General features: G+C 50.8%; 1 protein-coding gene and 1 pseudogene across 1 annotated transcript; one reads left to right on the top strand and one right to left on the bottom strand.

Moving 5' to 3' along the window:
- Nucleotides 1–1,033: 1,033 nt before the first annotated feature.
- Nucleotides 1,034–7,456, bottom strand: LOC130843982 (tubulin polyglutamylase TTLL13-like; annotated as a pseudogene).
- A 1,029-nt stretch (nucleotides 7,457–8,485) lies between these two features.
- Nucleotides 8,486–14,192, top strand: LOC130843992 (vacuolar protein sorting-associated protein 33B-like). Its single transcript, XM_057719961.1, has 3 exons — nucleotides 8,486–9,093; nucleotides 12,420–12,500; nucleotides 14,037–14,192. The coding sequence occupies exons 1-3, from the start codon at nucleotides 8,998–9,000 to the stop codon at nucleotides 14,142–14,144; spliced, it is 285 nt and encodes a 94-aa protein (XP_057575944.1). The 5' UTR covers nucleotides 8,486–8,997; the 3' UTR covers nucleotides 14,145–14,192.
- The last annotated feature ends 699 nt before the right edge of the window (nucleotides 14,193–14,891 follow it).

Genomic DNA, 14,891 nt, shown 5'->3' with positions numbered 1-14,891 from the left:
ACAAATATTGTATGCTAACTCACATATATGGAATCTAAAAATGGTACTGATGAACTCAGTGACAAGAACAAGGACGCAGATACAGAGAATGGACTGGAGAACTCAAGTTTTGGGAGGGGGCGGGGGATGAAGGGGAAGCTGAGACGAAGTGAGAGAGTAGCACAGACATATATATACTACCAACTGTAAAATAGATAGTCAGTGGGAAGTTGTTGTATAACAAAGGGAGTTCAACTCGAGGATGGGAGATGCCTTAGAGGACTGGGACGGGGAGGGTGGGGGGGACTCGAGGTGGGGGGGGAGTCAAGGAAGGGAGGGAATACAGGGATATGTGTATAAAAACAGATGATTAGGGCTTCCTAGGTGGTGCAGTGGTTAAGAATCCGCCTGCCAATGCAGCGGTCACGGGTTCGATCCCAGCTCCAAGAAGATCCCACATGCCGCGGAGCAACTAAGCCCGTGGGCAAAAAAAAAAAAAAAAAAAACAGATGATTGAACTTGGTGTACCCCCAAAAAAATAATAAACAAAAAAAAAGGGAAAAAAAATAAAAACAGAAGGGAAAAAAAAAAAAAAAACCAGAACAAACCCCATAAAGTTCCTTATGTGCTAATACGAAATAGTTCTAAAATACAGTGGTAAGTAGGGTACAGAGAGTGTGAAAGTTATGCTATTGTCTGGGTAAAAGGAGGAAAACAATTTATATAAATACACGTATATATGTGCGTTAAAGTTTTGTGAACGTGTACACATGACCCAGGGAACACTGATCGGCTCCAGGGAAGAAAACTGAGTAGCTGGAGGAGGAGGGTAGGAGAGAGACTATTCACTGTGTCTTTTGAATTTGCATACATAATACATCACTTATCTATGATATGTGGTGTATTATCGATGCAAAAAATTGTTTTTAATAGCTACTCAGCCCCAGACTGCCTTCTCCATCTAGAGAAGGACTCTTACTCACAGGCAAGTAATAATAAACGAAGATAAGTTACACAACTAAGCACACATCAAACACCTGGGGCACCTGGTTTCTCATGGCTCTTGGTGGCACTGGAAAAGCCGTTCCTTCACTCACCGCTTGTCCTCTTCCATCACTTTTCTTTTGTCACAGCCCCGGAGGTTGACAAGGGTCACGGTATCACAGAGAAGTGCATCCTTCACTTCTCGATCAAGGCATGAGTCAGTGGTGAAGCTCGGAGAGTGGTTTACGTGCCGGGAGAAGGCATTATCCATCCCCTTCCTAGACCACCTGAGCAGGTCATGATTCTTGCAGGCCCAGCTGGAGGGTCTAGGAGAGACATCCCCCTCCAGTGGCTTTAGCCAAAGAAGCTGGATGTTCTCACTTCCAAGGCCACAGGACTCTGCCACAGAGATCCCTCCAGTGTACAGGCTGCTGAGAGCAAATCAGACAGCCTGACTCTATAGCTATAGTGTCCTTACAGGCAAGGCTTACACGAGGAATGTTTGGGATCCAAGGTCTGGGTTCCTATGGTGGAGGCCAGAGACCACCAAGATTGGACTTAGCAGGTCAGAAGTGCCGATGTCTTACACCTTCTGCTACATCCTATCCACCCTAAGGCCTGTGCGTCCGCCATTCCATGTTCCACCAGCTGAGTACACTCCTATCCCAGGTGTCCTGTTCAGGGGCAGACCTTGGTTTTGCAAAGCCTGGGAGATGATCCTCACCTCCAGCAGCCAGGGCTTCAGTGTGTGGTCCAGCAAGATGTCAAAACCAAGGATCTCAAATCAGGCACATGTACCTCCACTCAGATATTGGGGAAAACAGGTTCGGCAGTTGTGGCGAAGAACAGAATGTGCCGAGATGCTGGTTTTGATGATGATGTCCTCGATGTCTCCCCTCCGCTCTCGGGGGTCGTAGCTGTGCTCTCGCAGCCAGGCGTTGAGTGTTGACAGCTTCCTGTGAGGCCCAGGGGTCAAAGGAAGACCAGCGGAGCCGGGCTGCAGGCAGGAGGCTCCCTAACACTAACCCTAATTCCATGCCTAGGTTCCTTGCGCTTTAAGGGGTTGCTACCAGCTTGGAGCAGGGCTTAATTATAGGGTGGGGTTTGGGGCTGCACTTGGTAGTCAGGCACAGGACAGGGGTCTGTGAAGGTTAAGCCAGCTCAACCTCCCAAGGGCCAGCTCAGTTTCATGGGCTGCTGAGACCGTGGGGCTAAAGGGCAGAGAAAGAGGGGAAAGCAGAGTAGAGCATACCTTTCACTGCCCACAGCATCCTCCCGGACAATATGCTCACTGTGTTTGTGGGTAGCATAGCTGGTCAGGTGCATGCAGACGTCATCCTGGGAAGAGAGTGGCCCTGTGGCCTCTGGCTGCTTCCACATAGTTCTTCCCTCCAGCCCTGCGTTGCCTTTTGATGACCCACCCCTCCCCAGGTGACTCATCTCCTCTCCCTCTTCAGGGAGGACTGTTCTGTAGGCTCCCAGGGAGGGGCGGTGTCCTTCCTGCAGGTGTGGCTTTTCTGCAGTCAACCCCCTGCCCCGCCCCCACCACGTGCTCTCCTCCTACTCCTCCTAGCCAGGTGCCCAGGCACTCCAGGTTTCACTCCTTGTTCATGGGTGACAAGCTAGCTGCATGACAAGCCCCTGTACCCGGTTTCTCCACAGAACCTCAGTACTCGTGGCAGTGGAAGAGGGTGCTGCCCTGCACCGTAGGGTTGCTGGCTGCCCTCTTTTTTTTTTTTTTTTTAAGGATTTTGTTTGTTAAGATTGTTTTGATGTGGACCGTTTTTTATAAAGTCTTTATTGAATTTGTTACAATATTGCTTCTCTTTTATATTTTGGTTTTTTGACCATGAGGCATGTGGGATCTCAGGTCCTTGACCAGGGATGGAACGCGCACCCCCTGCATTGGAAGGCAAAGTCTTCAGCACTCAACCTCCAGGGAAGTCCCCCAGCTGGCTTCCTACAGGTGGTTGTGCCTGGGCTCCACGTAGGGCATGGTGGCAAAGCGGGCCAGGCCCTCCTCATACGTGAAGATCCGAAGAGGGTCACAGGATGTGATCAGGATGTAGATTCGCGTGTCAAACTTGAAGCCGTCAATGAGGAAGGGCTGAGAGCAGCAAACCCACCAGAGGAAAATAATAATACAGTGGTTTCTCAGTATCTGCAGGGGACTGGGTCCAGGACCTCCCCAGGGATACCACACTCCGTGCATGGTCACGTCCCTTGTACAAAATGGTGTCAGCCCTGCGCATCCACGGGTTCCACATCTGCACAAACAGAGGGAGGGCTGACGACCTGAAGTACCTACTCTGTCCCATAAACTGTTGTAAGCGCTTCAAATACATAATAACTCATTTAATTTTCACAGCAACCATATAAGATACTGTGTTCATGCCCGTTAACAAATGAGGAAACTGAGGCATAGCACAGGTAAGAAATTTGCCCAAGATCACATATTTAGAAAGTAGAGGAACTCAGATTCGGAGCAGGTTAGCTCCGAAGCATGGCTCCATGCTGCCTCCCAGGTAACAGGGGGTCGCAGGAAGGGCAGGAGCCTAGAACTGTCTTCCTCCCTGGCTGTGGCAGAGATGAGGCACCCCAGTGCTGGCAGAGGGACCTGGTGGTCCTGAGGCACCCTTCACCTTGGAGGTGTATTGCTGGCAGATCATATGTTCTCCTGGCTTCAGCTCCTGTGGATTTCGGGTGATGAAGACGCCACGTCCCTGATAGCCTCTGTCCGGCTTGTCGATATAAGTGCGGGTTTTTTGCTGAGGGGCATAGGACTGGAAGTCCCATAGCTGTGTGCAGAGTGGGGGGAGGGGTGGTCAGAGGGTTTCTGTGCATGATGGCTGTCCCAGGACCCTGAGGAGTTCTTCCCGCTGTCCAGTCCCTGCTCTTCTTGGAGCACGCAGTCTCATACCTACTTCTTTTTTTTTTCCCTCCAAGTTTTTTTTTTAAAAGAACTTTTATTGAGATATAACGGATGTGCAATAAACTGCATGTATTTAAAGGGTACAGTTTGATATTTTTTTCCTATTAGTAATGTATATATGGCAATCCCAATCTCCCAATTCATCCCAGCCCAAGTTTTTTTTTTTTAATTGAAGTATAGTTGATGTACAACATGATATAAGTTTCAGGTGTACAATACAATGATTCACAATTTTTAAAGGTTATACACCATTTATAGTTATTATAAAATATTAGCGCTATTCCCTGTGTTGTAAATATATCCTTGCAGCTTATTTTATACATAATAGTTTGAGACTTACTTTTCTTTAACCTGCTAAAACTGCCCTTCTACTGCCATTCCCCTGAGACATCCTAGGTCCTGGGGCCAGGGTCTGGTGGGAACTGAGATGGCGAACCCTTTCCTCCCCCAGAATCTCAGCCTGGGCAACTAGGCTCACTCACTCTGCAGGGAGGCACCAGGTGCGTGGGAAGATGTTGTATTCGGTAGGATAGAGTTTCTGCATGCGGTTGAGGTTCCGAGCCTGCAGATTCTTGCGGCAGATTTCTGTCATGCCAGGGAAGTGGCTGATTTTCTGAAACAGAGCCAGTTGGTTATATTACCCCTCAGAGTAAGGAGCCGTTCCTGGGGCCTGGGCATTCCAGGTAGCAGTGGAGAAGGACTGGGGAGGTCAAGGGAGACGTCACAGTGGAGGTAAACACAGCACCTAGTCCCCCAGGGGAGAAAAGGAAGGTTCCCTAAGGCAGGTGAGAAACTGCCCCTTGGCCTCTCCCCAAAACACACATACACAGCAGGGTGAGGAAATGAGGGGTGGCGAGGAGGGCTAGGCAGGCCTTTGGGCCTTCTAGCCACCTTATAACATCCCGCAGACTACCAGGGCCTAGTGCTATGGGGATAACGGGTGCAGAGCAACACAAAGCAAGTGAGAAAACGTTTCCCCAAAAAGAAAGGAGACTAAGATCAGCCTCAGGGAATGCACAGCCGTGGCACCCTCAGAGGGCAAGGCACGGGCACGGTGGCCTGCTGGAAACCCCCGCTGCCCTGGCCCGCAGGCCTAGGAGTTGCCCAGCTCTCTGGCTTCTCCCCTCACGAGCTGTGGGAACTGCGTGTTTCTGAGCCTCAGTGTCCTTAACAGAGGGTATCTTTTGGGAATCCCCTGGCGGTCCAGTGGTTAGGACACGCTGCTTTCACCACTGGGGGCCTGGTCGGGGAACTAAGATCCCACACGCCGTGGAGCAGCCAAAAAACAAAACAAAACAAACGTAAGGGTATCTTTTTGAGGATTTAATGAGGGGAGAATGTAAAACACTTAACAGTGTCTGACCTCAGTAAATGCTGTTATGGTCACCCTCATCTCACAACTGCTCCCTGCATGCCCCTCCTTAGGGGCTTCCTGAGCGCTTCTAGCAGTCTCTCTCTCTCTGTCTCTCGCTCTCGGTCTCTCTCTTCTCCCACGAGTCTCAGGACAGGTGATAGTCTCAGCTCCCTGCCTGCTTCCCTCAAAATAAGCCTACAGACACTTTTAAATTATTTTATTGCTAACCACCACGTAGACCCAATCAGAGCACAACAAAAATACCATGAAGAAGTAATGTCTTCTTGTGGACACCAGTCCATCTTTCCTGACTTTCTTGCTGCCTTGCAGGACCCCACACTGACTCTTAATGGATGTGGAGTGCTAGGCGAAGCTGCTCACAAGGCTGGATCACTCAGCTGGCTCTGCTGACAGCTCTGAAGCTCCCCGTCTTGCCGGTAAGATAGGCTCGCCTGCCCTGCAGGGGCCAGCTGAGCACAAATGCTTCCAGGCAAGCAGCATATATTGAGATAGGATGTGCCCAGCAGACACTTCCTTCAGATTACAGAAGTTCCAGAGACCCAAGAGAAAACTATTTCCATTGGTGCAGGAGCCCCTGGTCATGGCCTTTCCTACTCTGCCCAGGGCTATAGCTACCCAGAGTGGCAGCCTCGGGTGCCTGGGCGAAAGGTTGGGAGTAGTCATTCTGGGGCTGTAGTTCCTTTAGGATCTTGGGTCGGGAGGTTGTACCTGAAACCTCTTCATGTCCCTGACTTGTTCCAGTGAGACATAGCAGTCTGTCCAGTACACAGTCCACTCTTCGTCCTCCCCCACTTCCTTCAGGCCACACATTTGGGCTGCCCGACGCACTGTGGAGAGAGGCAGGTCAGTGGAGCCAGCCTAGGCACTGGCAGCAAGCTTTGGGACTGTAGCTGGGTCAGGAAAGGAGGAGACCTGACCAGAAAGTGGGATGAAGAGGGAGGTAGTTCCTACCTTAGCCCTGCAGTTTGGTTACCATTGCGAAAATTCCAAGTTCATGAGGCCATCAGGGCCCTTCCAATATCTGTGACAGAAAACTAGAGCCTGGCTCTCTGTTCCTGTCAGTCCTGTCAATTAGGAACGGTTTCTGGCCTGCAGCGCTGACCCTCGGAGGGGTTACACGGGAGCCTCACACTTTGGGGGGACCCGCAGCACATTTGCCAGTGGGGAGGAGGGGAGGAAGAAACGACTAACCGAGCTGGTGATTTGTTTTTTTAATTGCTGAAGGCCCCTCAAAAGCTGTCTTGCAAAAACACATTTAACCTGGTCTCATCTCATCTCTGGCAAAATCTAGGAGGGGCGGGGGATTTTTGCCATTTTTTTCTTTTCTTGTTCGCTAGCTGGAGATTCCCACTCTACCGCTGAGACTAAGTGGAACAGTGATGTCTCAGCTGCCGGGAGCTGAGCCAGGAGGCTTTGTACAGGCTATAGGCCAGCCTAACAAGATCCAGGGGCCGGGAGCAGATTGGGGGACCATCTCCAGAGTGAACGCCGCAGCCCTAAATGTCCTCTTACGGCCAGTGGTGCGAGTGATGAGCTGGGTGCCTACCACTCTCATACTTGCAGTTGGTCGGATCGCTGGCCAGGGGTCTGGAATGGAGGAAGAGCACACATCAGGCAGAGGGAGAAAAGGACCCTGGGCTGCCAGGCACCCTGATGGAGAGATGCCCAACAGATTAACGGTGCTATTCCTTTTCTCTAGAAGCCACTTAAAGGAACCTCCTGCATGATATAAACATGCTGAAATTCGAACCTCAGCCAGCCCAAATAGTTCTGCATTTTGTTTTAGTGGTACCAAAAGGCTAGTCATCTCCTGTATTTCCTGTCCTCTTTGCCAGGCTAAAGGGAAGACTGGATCCCAGCCTGACTGCTGAAGGGCAGAGGGTTACTCTCTGGAGCTGGGCAAGTGAGGGGGTCCTGGGAACGGTTACCTGCGTTTCGGCCTTCTCTTTCTCCTCCCAACTGCTAAGTCATCTGGGGCAGCTGGGGGTATGATTTTCTTTGGTATCTTCTTGGCTATGGTGGATAAAGGAACTCTATTGCTAAATGCACTATAGTCAGCCTCTGAGCGTGCCTGCTGAGAACGGTTAGAAGGGATGGTAGCTTCCCCTTCAGCACTCCTCCTCAGGTTCCTCCTCTTCAACATAGTCTTCCTCGGAGTCACCGGTCTTTCAGGTACTTGGCTCCATCCCCTTAGATTCTGAGGGGAGAGGGGTGGGAATGAAATATATATGACGTCCCTCCAGGTCCAGGAAGGCCAGGGGGAATCCACCCAGGGATCTTTATGGCGTTCTAAGGGAACATTGCAGCTCCTTCAGAACAGAGCAGTCCCATTACAGAATGGGATGTTTCCAAGTAGGTAACGGAGTCCATGGGATGCCCATGAGGTGTAGAGTCTCTGACAAGCCCCAATCTTCCAAGATCACTGCATACAACTCTGGGGTGCATGAAGGAGCTGAACTCAGCTGGCAGTGGCCATGACCATAGCTTTTTGCTCTGAATGTGATGGGGGATGGCTGGGGGCCCTGCGGGGAAGTTTGCATTGAAAAAAAGAGCTTAAGACCAAAGGTCGCCTAGTTCAGTTTCTCCATACACACACACACACACACACACACACACACACACACACACACTAGGGCCAGGCCCCCAATGGCCAAGACCCCTTGGGCTCTGACAGCAAAGGGGAAGCCCTGGCGGGTATTGCCCACCCCAGGTTCTGAGGAGAGCGGAGGGGCTGCTGGGTCCGCCCCTATGGCCTGGTGTGGGACTCAGCGGCTTGCTAATGACACCCTCGGGCGCTTCCTGCTCCTTCCCGCGTGCTGCTGGGCCTCTGGGACCCTGTCCTTGTTCCACTGGACTGGCTGTTCCCGCCAACCGCGGGGGGGAGCCCGCTCCCCACTGCACCCCAGCTTCAGGCCTGGCTCGCAGAGCCCAGGGGAAGCGGAGCCTCCTGAGGCAAGTCGGCCACCCTAAGGGCAGCCCTATTGGCCGCCCTAAAGGCTGCGTCCATTGCCATGGACACGAGGGCGGCCCCCACTGGAGATGCGTCCTGGGGGCGGGGCTTTCCCGAGAACCACACCCACTTGGGCGCCTCCGCAGCTCCCTGGGGGGCAGATTTGATTGACAGCCACGATCCCCAGTGAACAGCGCCCCCCAGAGGCCGACTTGGTTTCGCCCATTTCCCCAGGCTCTGAGCAGGGAGCGCGCGCCCCGCGCTCGCTTGCGTGAGCTGGGAGAATTGCGTGGACCCTCCAGAGCTGGTTTGAGGGATAATCCTTCTACCACAGGAACACTCGTCTCTGGTCAGGAAGGAGACAGAACCTGGACAGGTGGCCGCTCGCTGGCAAACGTCCCTTCCAGGACACCTCCTTTTCCGGGTACGCCGAGCGCTTTGCCAGCGGGCGGGCCTTCCGGGAGGGGTGGGAAGTGGCTCGTGTCTCTGGCAGGAGGCGGGTGTGTGTGCGGGTGTAGACCCGAATCCTGCGGGCGGGCGGAGGGGCCGCAGGCCTGAGGCGAGGTCCCCCGAGGCTGCGGCTGCTCGGCCGGGAGGCGGCCGTTCGTTCCTCCGGTGGGGCGGCGCAGCGAGGGCCCCTGCGGGGGCTCTTCCGAAGCCCGTGCCCTCACCTGAAGGAGGGCCGTCCTGCGCTTGCCCGGCTTCCCCGGCGCGCTGCCGGCCTTCTCAGGGCGGAGGGCCTCCCCCTTCCACCGTGCGGCTCAGGTCACCGCTGCCATGGCTTTGCGCCATCGGCCGGATGCCCCGGAGCTGCCTGACTTCTCCATGCTCAAGAGGCTGGCCCGAGACCAGCTCCTCTATCTGCTGGAGCAGGTCAGTGCCCGCCCCGCGGGGGGACTTCGCTGCATCAGCAGTGCAGCACTCCCTGGATGCATAGCTCTTTCTCACTGAGTTCCCTTGATCTTGCTCTTGGCCCTTGGTGTTGTCCTTGGAGCTTCTGTGGCAGGTGCAAGATGAAGCACTCGGGCAGGAAAATCAGAGGGCAGTAAGAGCTGCTTGGGTCGCCCTGGCCTGAGAGTTCATGGGACTCTCCCACCCACCCCCCACCCCGCCCCTAATTTTTTCATACAGACAAATGAGACACCCCTAGTGCCAGGCATCCCTGGGGACGGAAAGATGGTTAAGACAACTTTATCCTTAGAGTTCTTGCATTCCAGTGGGAGCCCTGTGAAACACACATGACCACACACAGGGTATCATGTGGTAAATGAGTGACAGCTAGGGTGCCTGCAACAATCATTTCTAGCTGGAGTCATCTAGGAGTTTCAAGGAGGCGGAGTGTGAAGATTAGCACATTTTCCTTGGAGATGGGAGAGGACGTTCCAGGCAGATGGGCCGGTAGGAGCAAAGTTGAGGAACCAGGGAAGGACAAGGCATGTAGTACAGGGAAGAGAGGGATGAGAAGTTACACCGTGAGCATTAGGCAGCTGCTGAAGGTTTTTCCCCCATACGTGACATGAAACAGTACTTGAAGATGACTGTAATAGCCATTGTGAAGTTGGGTACATGGGCAACAAGAAGGCCGCTGAGGAGACCATAGATGAGACTGAAGTAGTAAAGGCCCACACAAAGTTAGTGGCAATGGAAGTGAAAGGAATTGATGGGGGGTTTTGGGTTTTGAGTGGAAGACTCAAAGACATTGACTGGTTGTAAAGGTTAAGTGAGAAGCAGAGCCGAGTCTGGGGTTTGTAACTTGAGCTAATGAGACAGTGATGCTGTTACTGTGATGGTAACGGGTTGTGCATACAGTCACTTGTTGACTGTTCATACTTCCCACTAGATCGGAAGGTCCTTGAAGACAGGGAACCTATTTTGTTCAGCAGTGTGTACCCAGTGAGTACCTAGCTTAGAGTCAGGCGCTTAGCATGTGCTTAATAAATATGTGTTGCATGAACACTGAATGGAAATGAGAAAAAGAATTAGAAAGAGGAAGGGGTTTGGGTTGGTGGGGAAAGTTGAGTAGTTTGGGTTTGGATAGGGTGAAGTTAAGATGCTAGTAGGAAATACTGATTGTAACACATCAGCAGATGGAAATGCAGGCTTGCAGCCGGGGTAAAGATGGGGACTTGGGAGAATCTCAGAGAACCTCAGGGGAGGTGGAGCCATAGTTTATTTCTCTGTACTATGTCTTGTAGTGGTAGCACAATGATCGGCACATGGAAGACACCCAACAAATGTCTGAGGGATTGAAAAGAGATGCTAGTTAGAGCCACTAGTTCAGGTGAGCTCCCCGGGAAAGAGGGTAAATGAGACCAAGGATGGAAACTTGTAAATAGAGTGTATTGAGGAAGAGCTGCCCGCAAGGGTGACTCAACGCGTCCAGGGTGGATTTCTGTGCACTCATGTCCTCTTCGAACGAGCTCCTCTGACTTAATTCTTATTAATAAGCACTGCTGTTCAGGCTTGAAACCTCAAAGTCGTCTTTGACTCCCCTTCCTTCCTCACACTTAGCTGATCCAGTTGCTGAGTCCTGTGGATATTTCCTTACACCTGACTTTTTAAATGGTGATTAGAAAATAACACATACATATTCTCGAAAATGTAGAAGATTAAGTGTAAAGAAAAAAAATCACTTATAACCCTAGCATCAGATACAAGCACTGTTAATGCTGTTAATTTCTTTCAAGTATTTTTAAAAATTCTAATACACGTTCCATGTATCTCTTAAATGGCCTATTTTTGTTCACATCACCACCAGCCTAAATCAGGTCCTCCTTCATTATCCCAGGCTTGGGCTGCTTGTTTTCTGTTTTTGTCTTTGCTTTTTCTGCCGCACCCTGTGGCATGCAGCCCTTTCCCGACCAGGGATCAAACCCTCGCCCCCTGCAGTGGAAGTGCAGAGTCTTAACCACTGGACCACCCAGGAAGTCCTTGGGCTGCTTGGACTGTCGCATTAACCACATAAGTGGACTCCTTGCCTCCAGGTTCTCATGTCTCCAATCCATTTTACCCGCAGTTCCCAGATTTACCTAACGAAAACTCCCCACTGATTGGATACTTCAGTGCACAAAAGCTTTCTATTTTTCCTTGTTAGAGGAAGAATAGAGGATCAACTGCAAACTCCCTAACCCGGCATTTGGGACCCTTCATGCTCCAGTTCCTGTCCAATGTTTCAATCTTGTTTCCCGCCATTCCCTACATCAGGATGTCTCAGCCTTGGTGCTGTTGACATTGTGGGCTGGTGAATTCTTTGTGGTGGGCCTGTCCTGTGCGTTGTAGGATATTTAGCAGCGTGCCTAACCTCTACCCACTAGATGCCACTAACACCCCCTGCCCCAAGGTGGACAACTCAAAATGTCTCCAGGCTTTGCCAGATGTCCCCTGGGAGGCAAAAGCAGCGCTGGTTGAGGACCACTGCCTTGCATGTACCTTACCCATCAGGCAAACTGAATCGCTTGTGCTGCCCTTCCCATTCAGCCTGTACTCTTTCCCTGGCCTTTGCCGGATTGTCATCTTAATCTATCACTGCCCACATTCTACCCATTTCTCAAAGCCTAGTTGAGAGGAAGCTTTCAACAACTTCCCCCTCTCTTCTGCTCAGTGTGACCTCTTCTTCCTCTGGACAGATGGGAGAGCGGCGTCAGGAGTGCTGAAGCAGGAACCAGATGATAGGGATTTGGGGTGGGAGACGGGTGGGTGGGTGAGGGCTGCCCTGGGTTCAGTTTTCTGCCTTGAACAGAGGTTATTTTTGTAATTAGAAGCAAAATGCCATTTAAAGAGATATCTGGCAGTCAGTTGAGGGGCTGCGGGTTACATGGTACGGTTTTGTTTTGTTTGGCTTCATTCAGCAGGGGATGGCTTGGGCTATCAGGAGGCAGAGTGGAGGAGGCAGTGGAGTAGAGGAGCCATGATGTAGAACAAGGTCACAGGCGAGCAGGAGGGTTGAGCGGTGAGGACTTAACCTTAGAAAGAAGGTGAAATATCCTTCCACTGGTATAGAAAATGAGCAGACAAAATAGGTGAATATGTAGAGAAGTGTCAACTGTGGATATAGGCAATAAACAAGTTGCTGGGGTAGATGAGGTCTAGTGACCTTCCAACCCAGAGACTGTGCTTCTCTTCAACGGATGGCTGGATGAGCTCTCAGCCGAGGGCCCTTAGGTGACCTCCAGCGTGACCCAAGATATTATCTCCTTCAGCGTCCAGGAAAAAAGGACTTGTTCATTGAGGCAGATCTCATGAGCCCTTTGGATCGAATCGCCAATGTCTCCATCCTAAAGGTACCTTGTCCCTTTTTCCAGCTGGAGTCAGGCCGCTCTTTTCTCATTAAGCAGTGTTTCTTTTGGTGAACAGTACAAATTACTGAAGAGTGACTGCCCTTCTAGGATAAATAGAGGATGGCAGAGTTGAGTGGACAAGGAGGGGTTGATACTCTTTGTATTGTTTCTGCATTGTTTTATTTTTGGTTTTCCTTTTCACAGTGAGAGGACGGTTCAGTGGAATGGTTGTCGGGGGCGGGGGGTACTTTGATTCCTAGAATTAGTGTAAACAGGAGGGAGCCCTTCCAGAAGACCCCTGTCTTTGAATCAGGCTTTGGGTTTCCAGGCACACGTATGTCCACTGTTTTGTTGGATTTTCTCTATAGCGACACGAAGTAGACAAGCTGTACAAAGTGGAGCACAAGCCAGCCCTCAGCTCCAGTGAACAGCGCGTGTCTGGAAGACTCTGTCTCGGCTCCAAGCTGGAGGAGGTCCCTGCACATGTGCCTTTGATCAGTCCTGAGCCGAGATCTGGCACCTTGATGTTTGTGATAGGGTTCACCTCCCTTCTTTTTTACAGTTTCACCCCAGGTTATGCTTTAGCCTCTTAATTGGTCTCCCTTTCTGCTGTTTCTCCCTCCCTTGTCCTCTTCTCTCTCTATGGCCAATCTGCCATCTCTAACCAGACTGATTATTCTTTCAAAACTATTTTCACTGTGCTCTCCTCAAGAACCTTCAAGGCTTCCTTTACTTACCCAGAGAGGTCCACGTTGCTTGTCGTAGATTCCAAGGCTGCCTCTAGGGAGGCCTCTCACCCCCTTTCCAGCCTGGTCACTTGCCCATCACCCCTGCTTGGCTCGAAACTTTTCACATGTTTCCCAGCTCTGCACACGTACCTCTGTGCTTTTGGCCACTCCACCCGCTCTGCCTGAAACTCTCTCCTCTCCTCACTGTTGTGAAAAATACCCATCTTTCAGGGCACAGCCCCACCCCCTCCACGCAGCTGTCAGTTGCCATTCCAGGGTGATTTTCTCCTCTGGGTTTGCATGGGGTTCAGTGTTTGTCCCGTTCACCTGGCACATGGTCACATCCTGCCTGTTGTCTGGTGTTTGCTTTTATTGTTACTATTTCTCAACCTAAGTAATGTACACCCTCCCTTAGAGGAAAAAGCTCTCCTGCATACGTGGGACTACATCCCTGAACCCCAGCTGGAAGAACATTATTTTATATACCTTCTTGTATTGTTTTTTAACACTTGATTGTTGACATACTCCATACGTACGTGCATCTTATTTGAGAGCAGGAACTCCTGGGTCTACCATAAGGCCAGGAAGTGCCCCCAGCTCACCAGGATATACCTGCTTTGTCTAGGGGAGTCTTCTGTGGTTGGTATGTGGTGAGCCAGGAGATCTGCCAGGGCTTTGGCTGGGGTGAGAACTGTAGCACATGGTGGAAGAGTTGGCATTGTTTAAGTTTCTTCTAAGCTGCTGTCACCAACTTCATGAGTTTTCTTCACTGAGGTGTGTTGGTTTTGTTTTCCCCCCTTCTCTCCCACAGATTGTGCTTCTTGGTCAGACCTCGCATCAAGAATATGCGGTAGACAACGAGGGGGGAGTCAAGGAAGGGAGGGAATACGGGGATATGTGTATAAAAACATATGATTGAACTTGGTGTACCCCCCCAAAAAATAATAAATAAATAAAATTTAAAAAAATAAAAGAAAAAAAAAGCAACAACAAAAAAGTTACACCCTAAAAAAAAAAAAAAAAAAAAAAAAAGAATATGCGGTACATTGCCAGTGAGTGTGCCATGGTGTTCATTGTAACTAAGACTTGGGAAGGGGGGAAGGTCTGAGGGCCTTGGCCATAGGAACTCTGTCCCCTTGTAAAGTCTCTCTGCTTCCTTGCTTCTGGTCTAACAAAGGCCCATGGCTTTCTGGGTTGCATCCCTTCTGTCTGTAGATCTTGTCAACGCTGACAAAATGGCTGGCCGAACTCGGAAATACAAAGTGATCTTCAGCCCTCAGAAGGTGAGTTTGGATCCTGGTGGGAGTGAGGTAAGGTAGAAGAGGACTGGGGACTGGGAAGGGGTAAGGGGCCAATAGCTACATCTCCCTCAAAGCAAAGTATGTGTCTTTTTCTGAACATAGGAGATAGTCTGTCATCAAATTGCCCCAAATATAGATTGTACAGTTGTGAGAGGTGGCCTCTACATAGATTTCTTTAAATGAAAAGATTGACACTTTTGAAGTAGAATCTGCTCTGTAGCCCATCTAACACCAAATCCTATGTGATAATGGTATACAGTCTTATGGCTTTCAATGACGTTCTCCCTGTATCCCTTTAATGTAAACATAGTAAATCTTCACCCCCTCCATACTCATCCAAGGCATGTGGCTGGCCTGCCCTTGGG

This window comes from Hippopotamus amphibius, chromosome 2 (assembly GCF_030028045.1).
Source record: "Hippopotamus amphibius kiboko isolate mHipAmp2 chromosome 2, mHipAmp2.hap2, whole genome shotgun sequence".
Classification (NCBI taxonomy): domain Eukaryota; kingdom Metazoa; phylum Chordata; class Mammalia; order Artiodactyla; family Hippopotamidae; genus Hippopotamus; species Hippopotamus amphibius.
The sequence above is the reverse complement of the archived record's forward strand: the minus strand, read 5'-3'. Positions and strand labels throughout refer to the sequence as shown.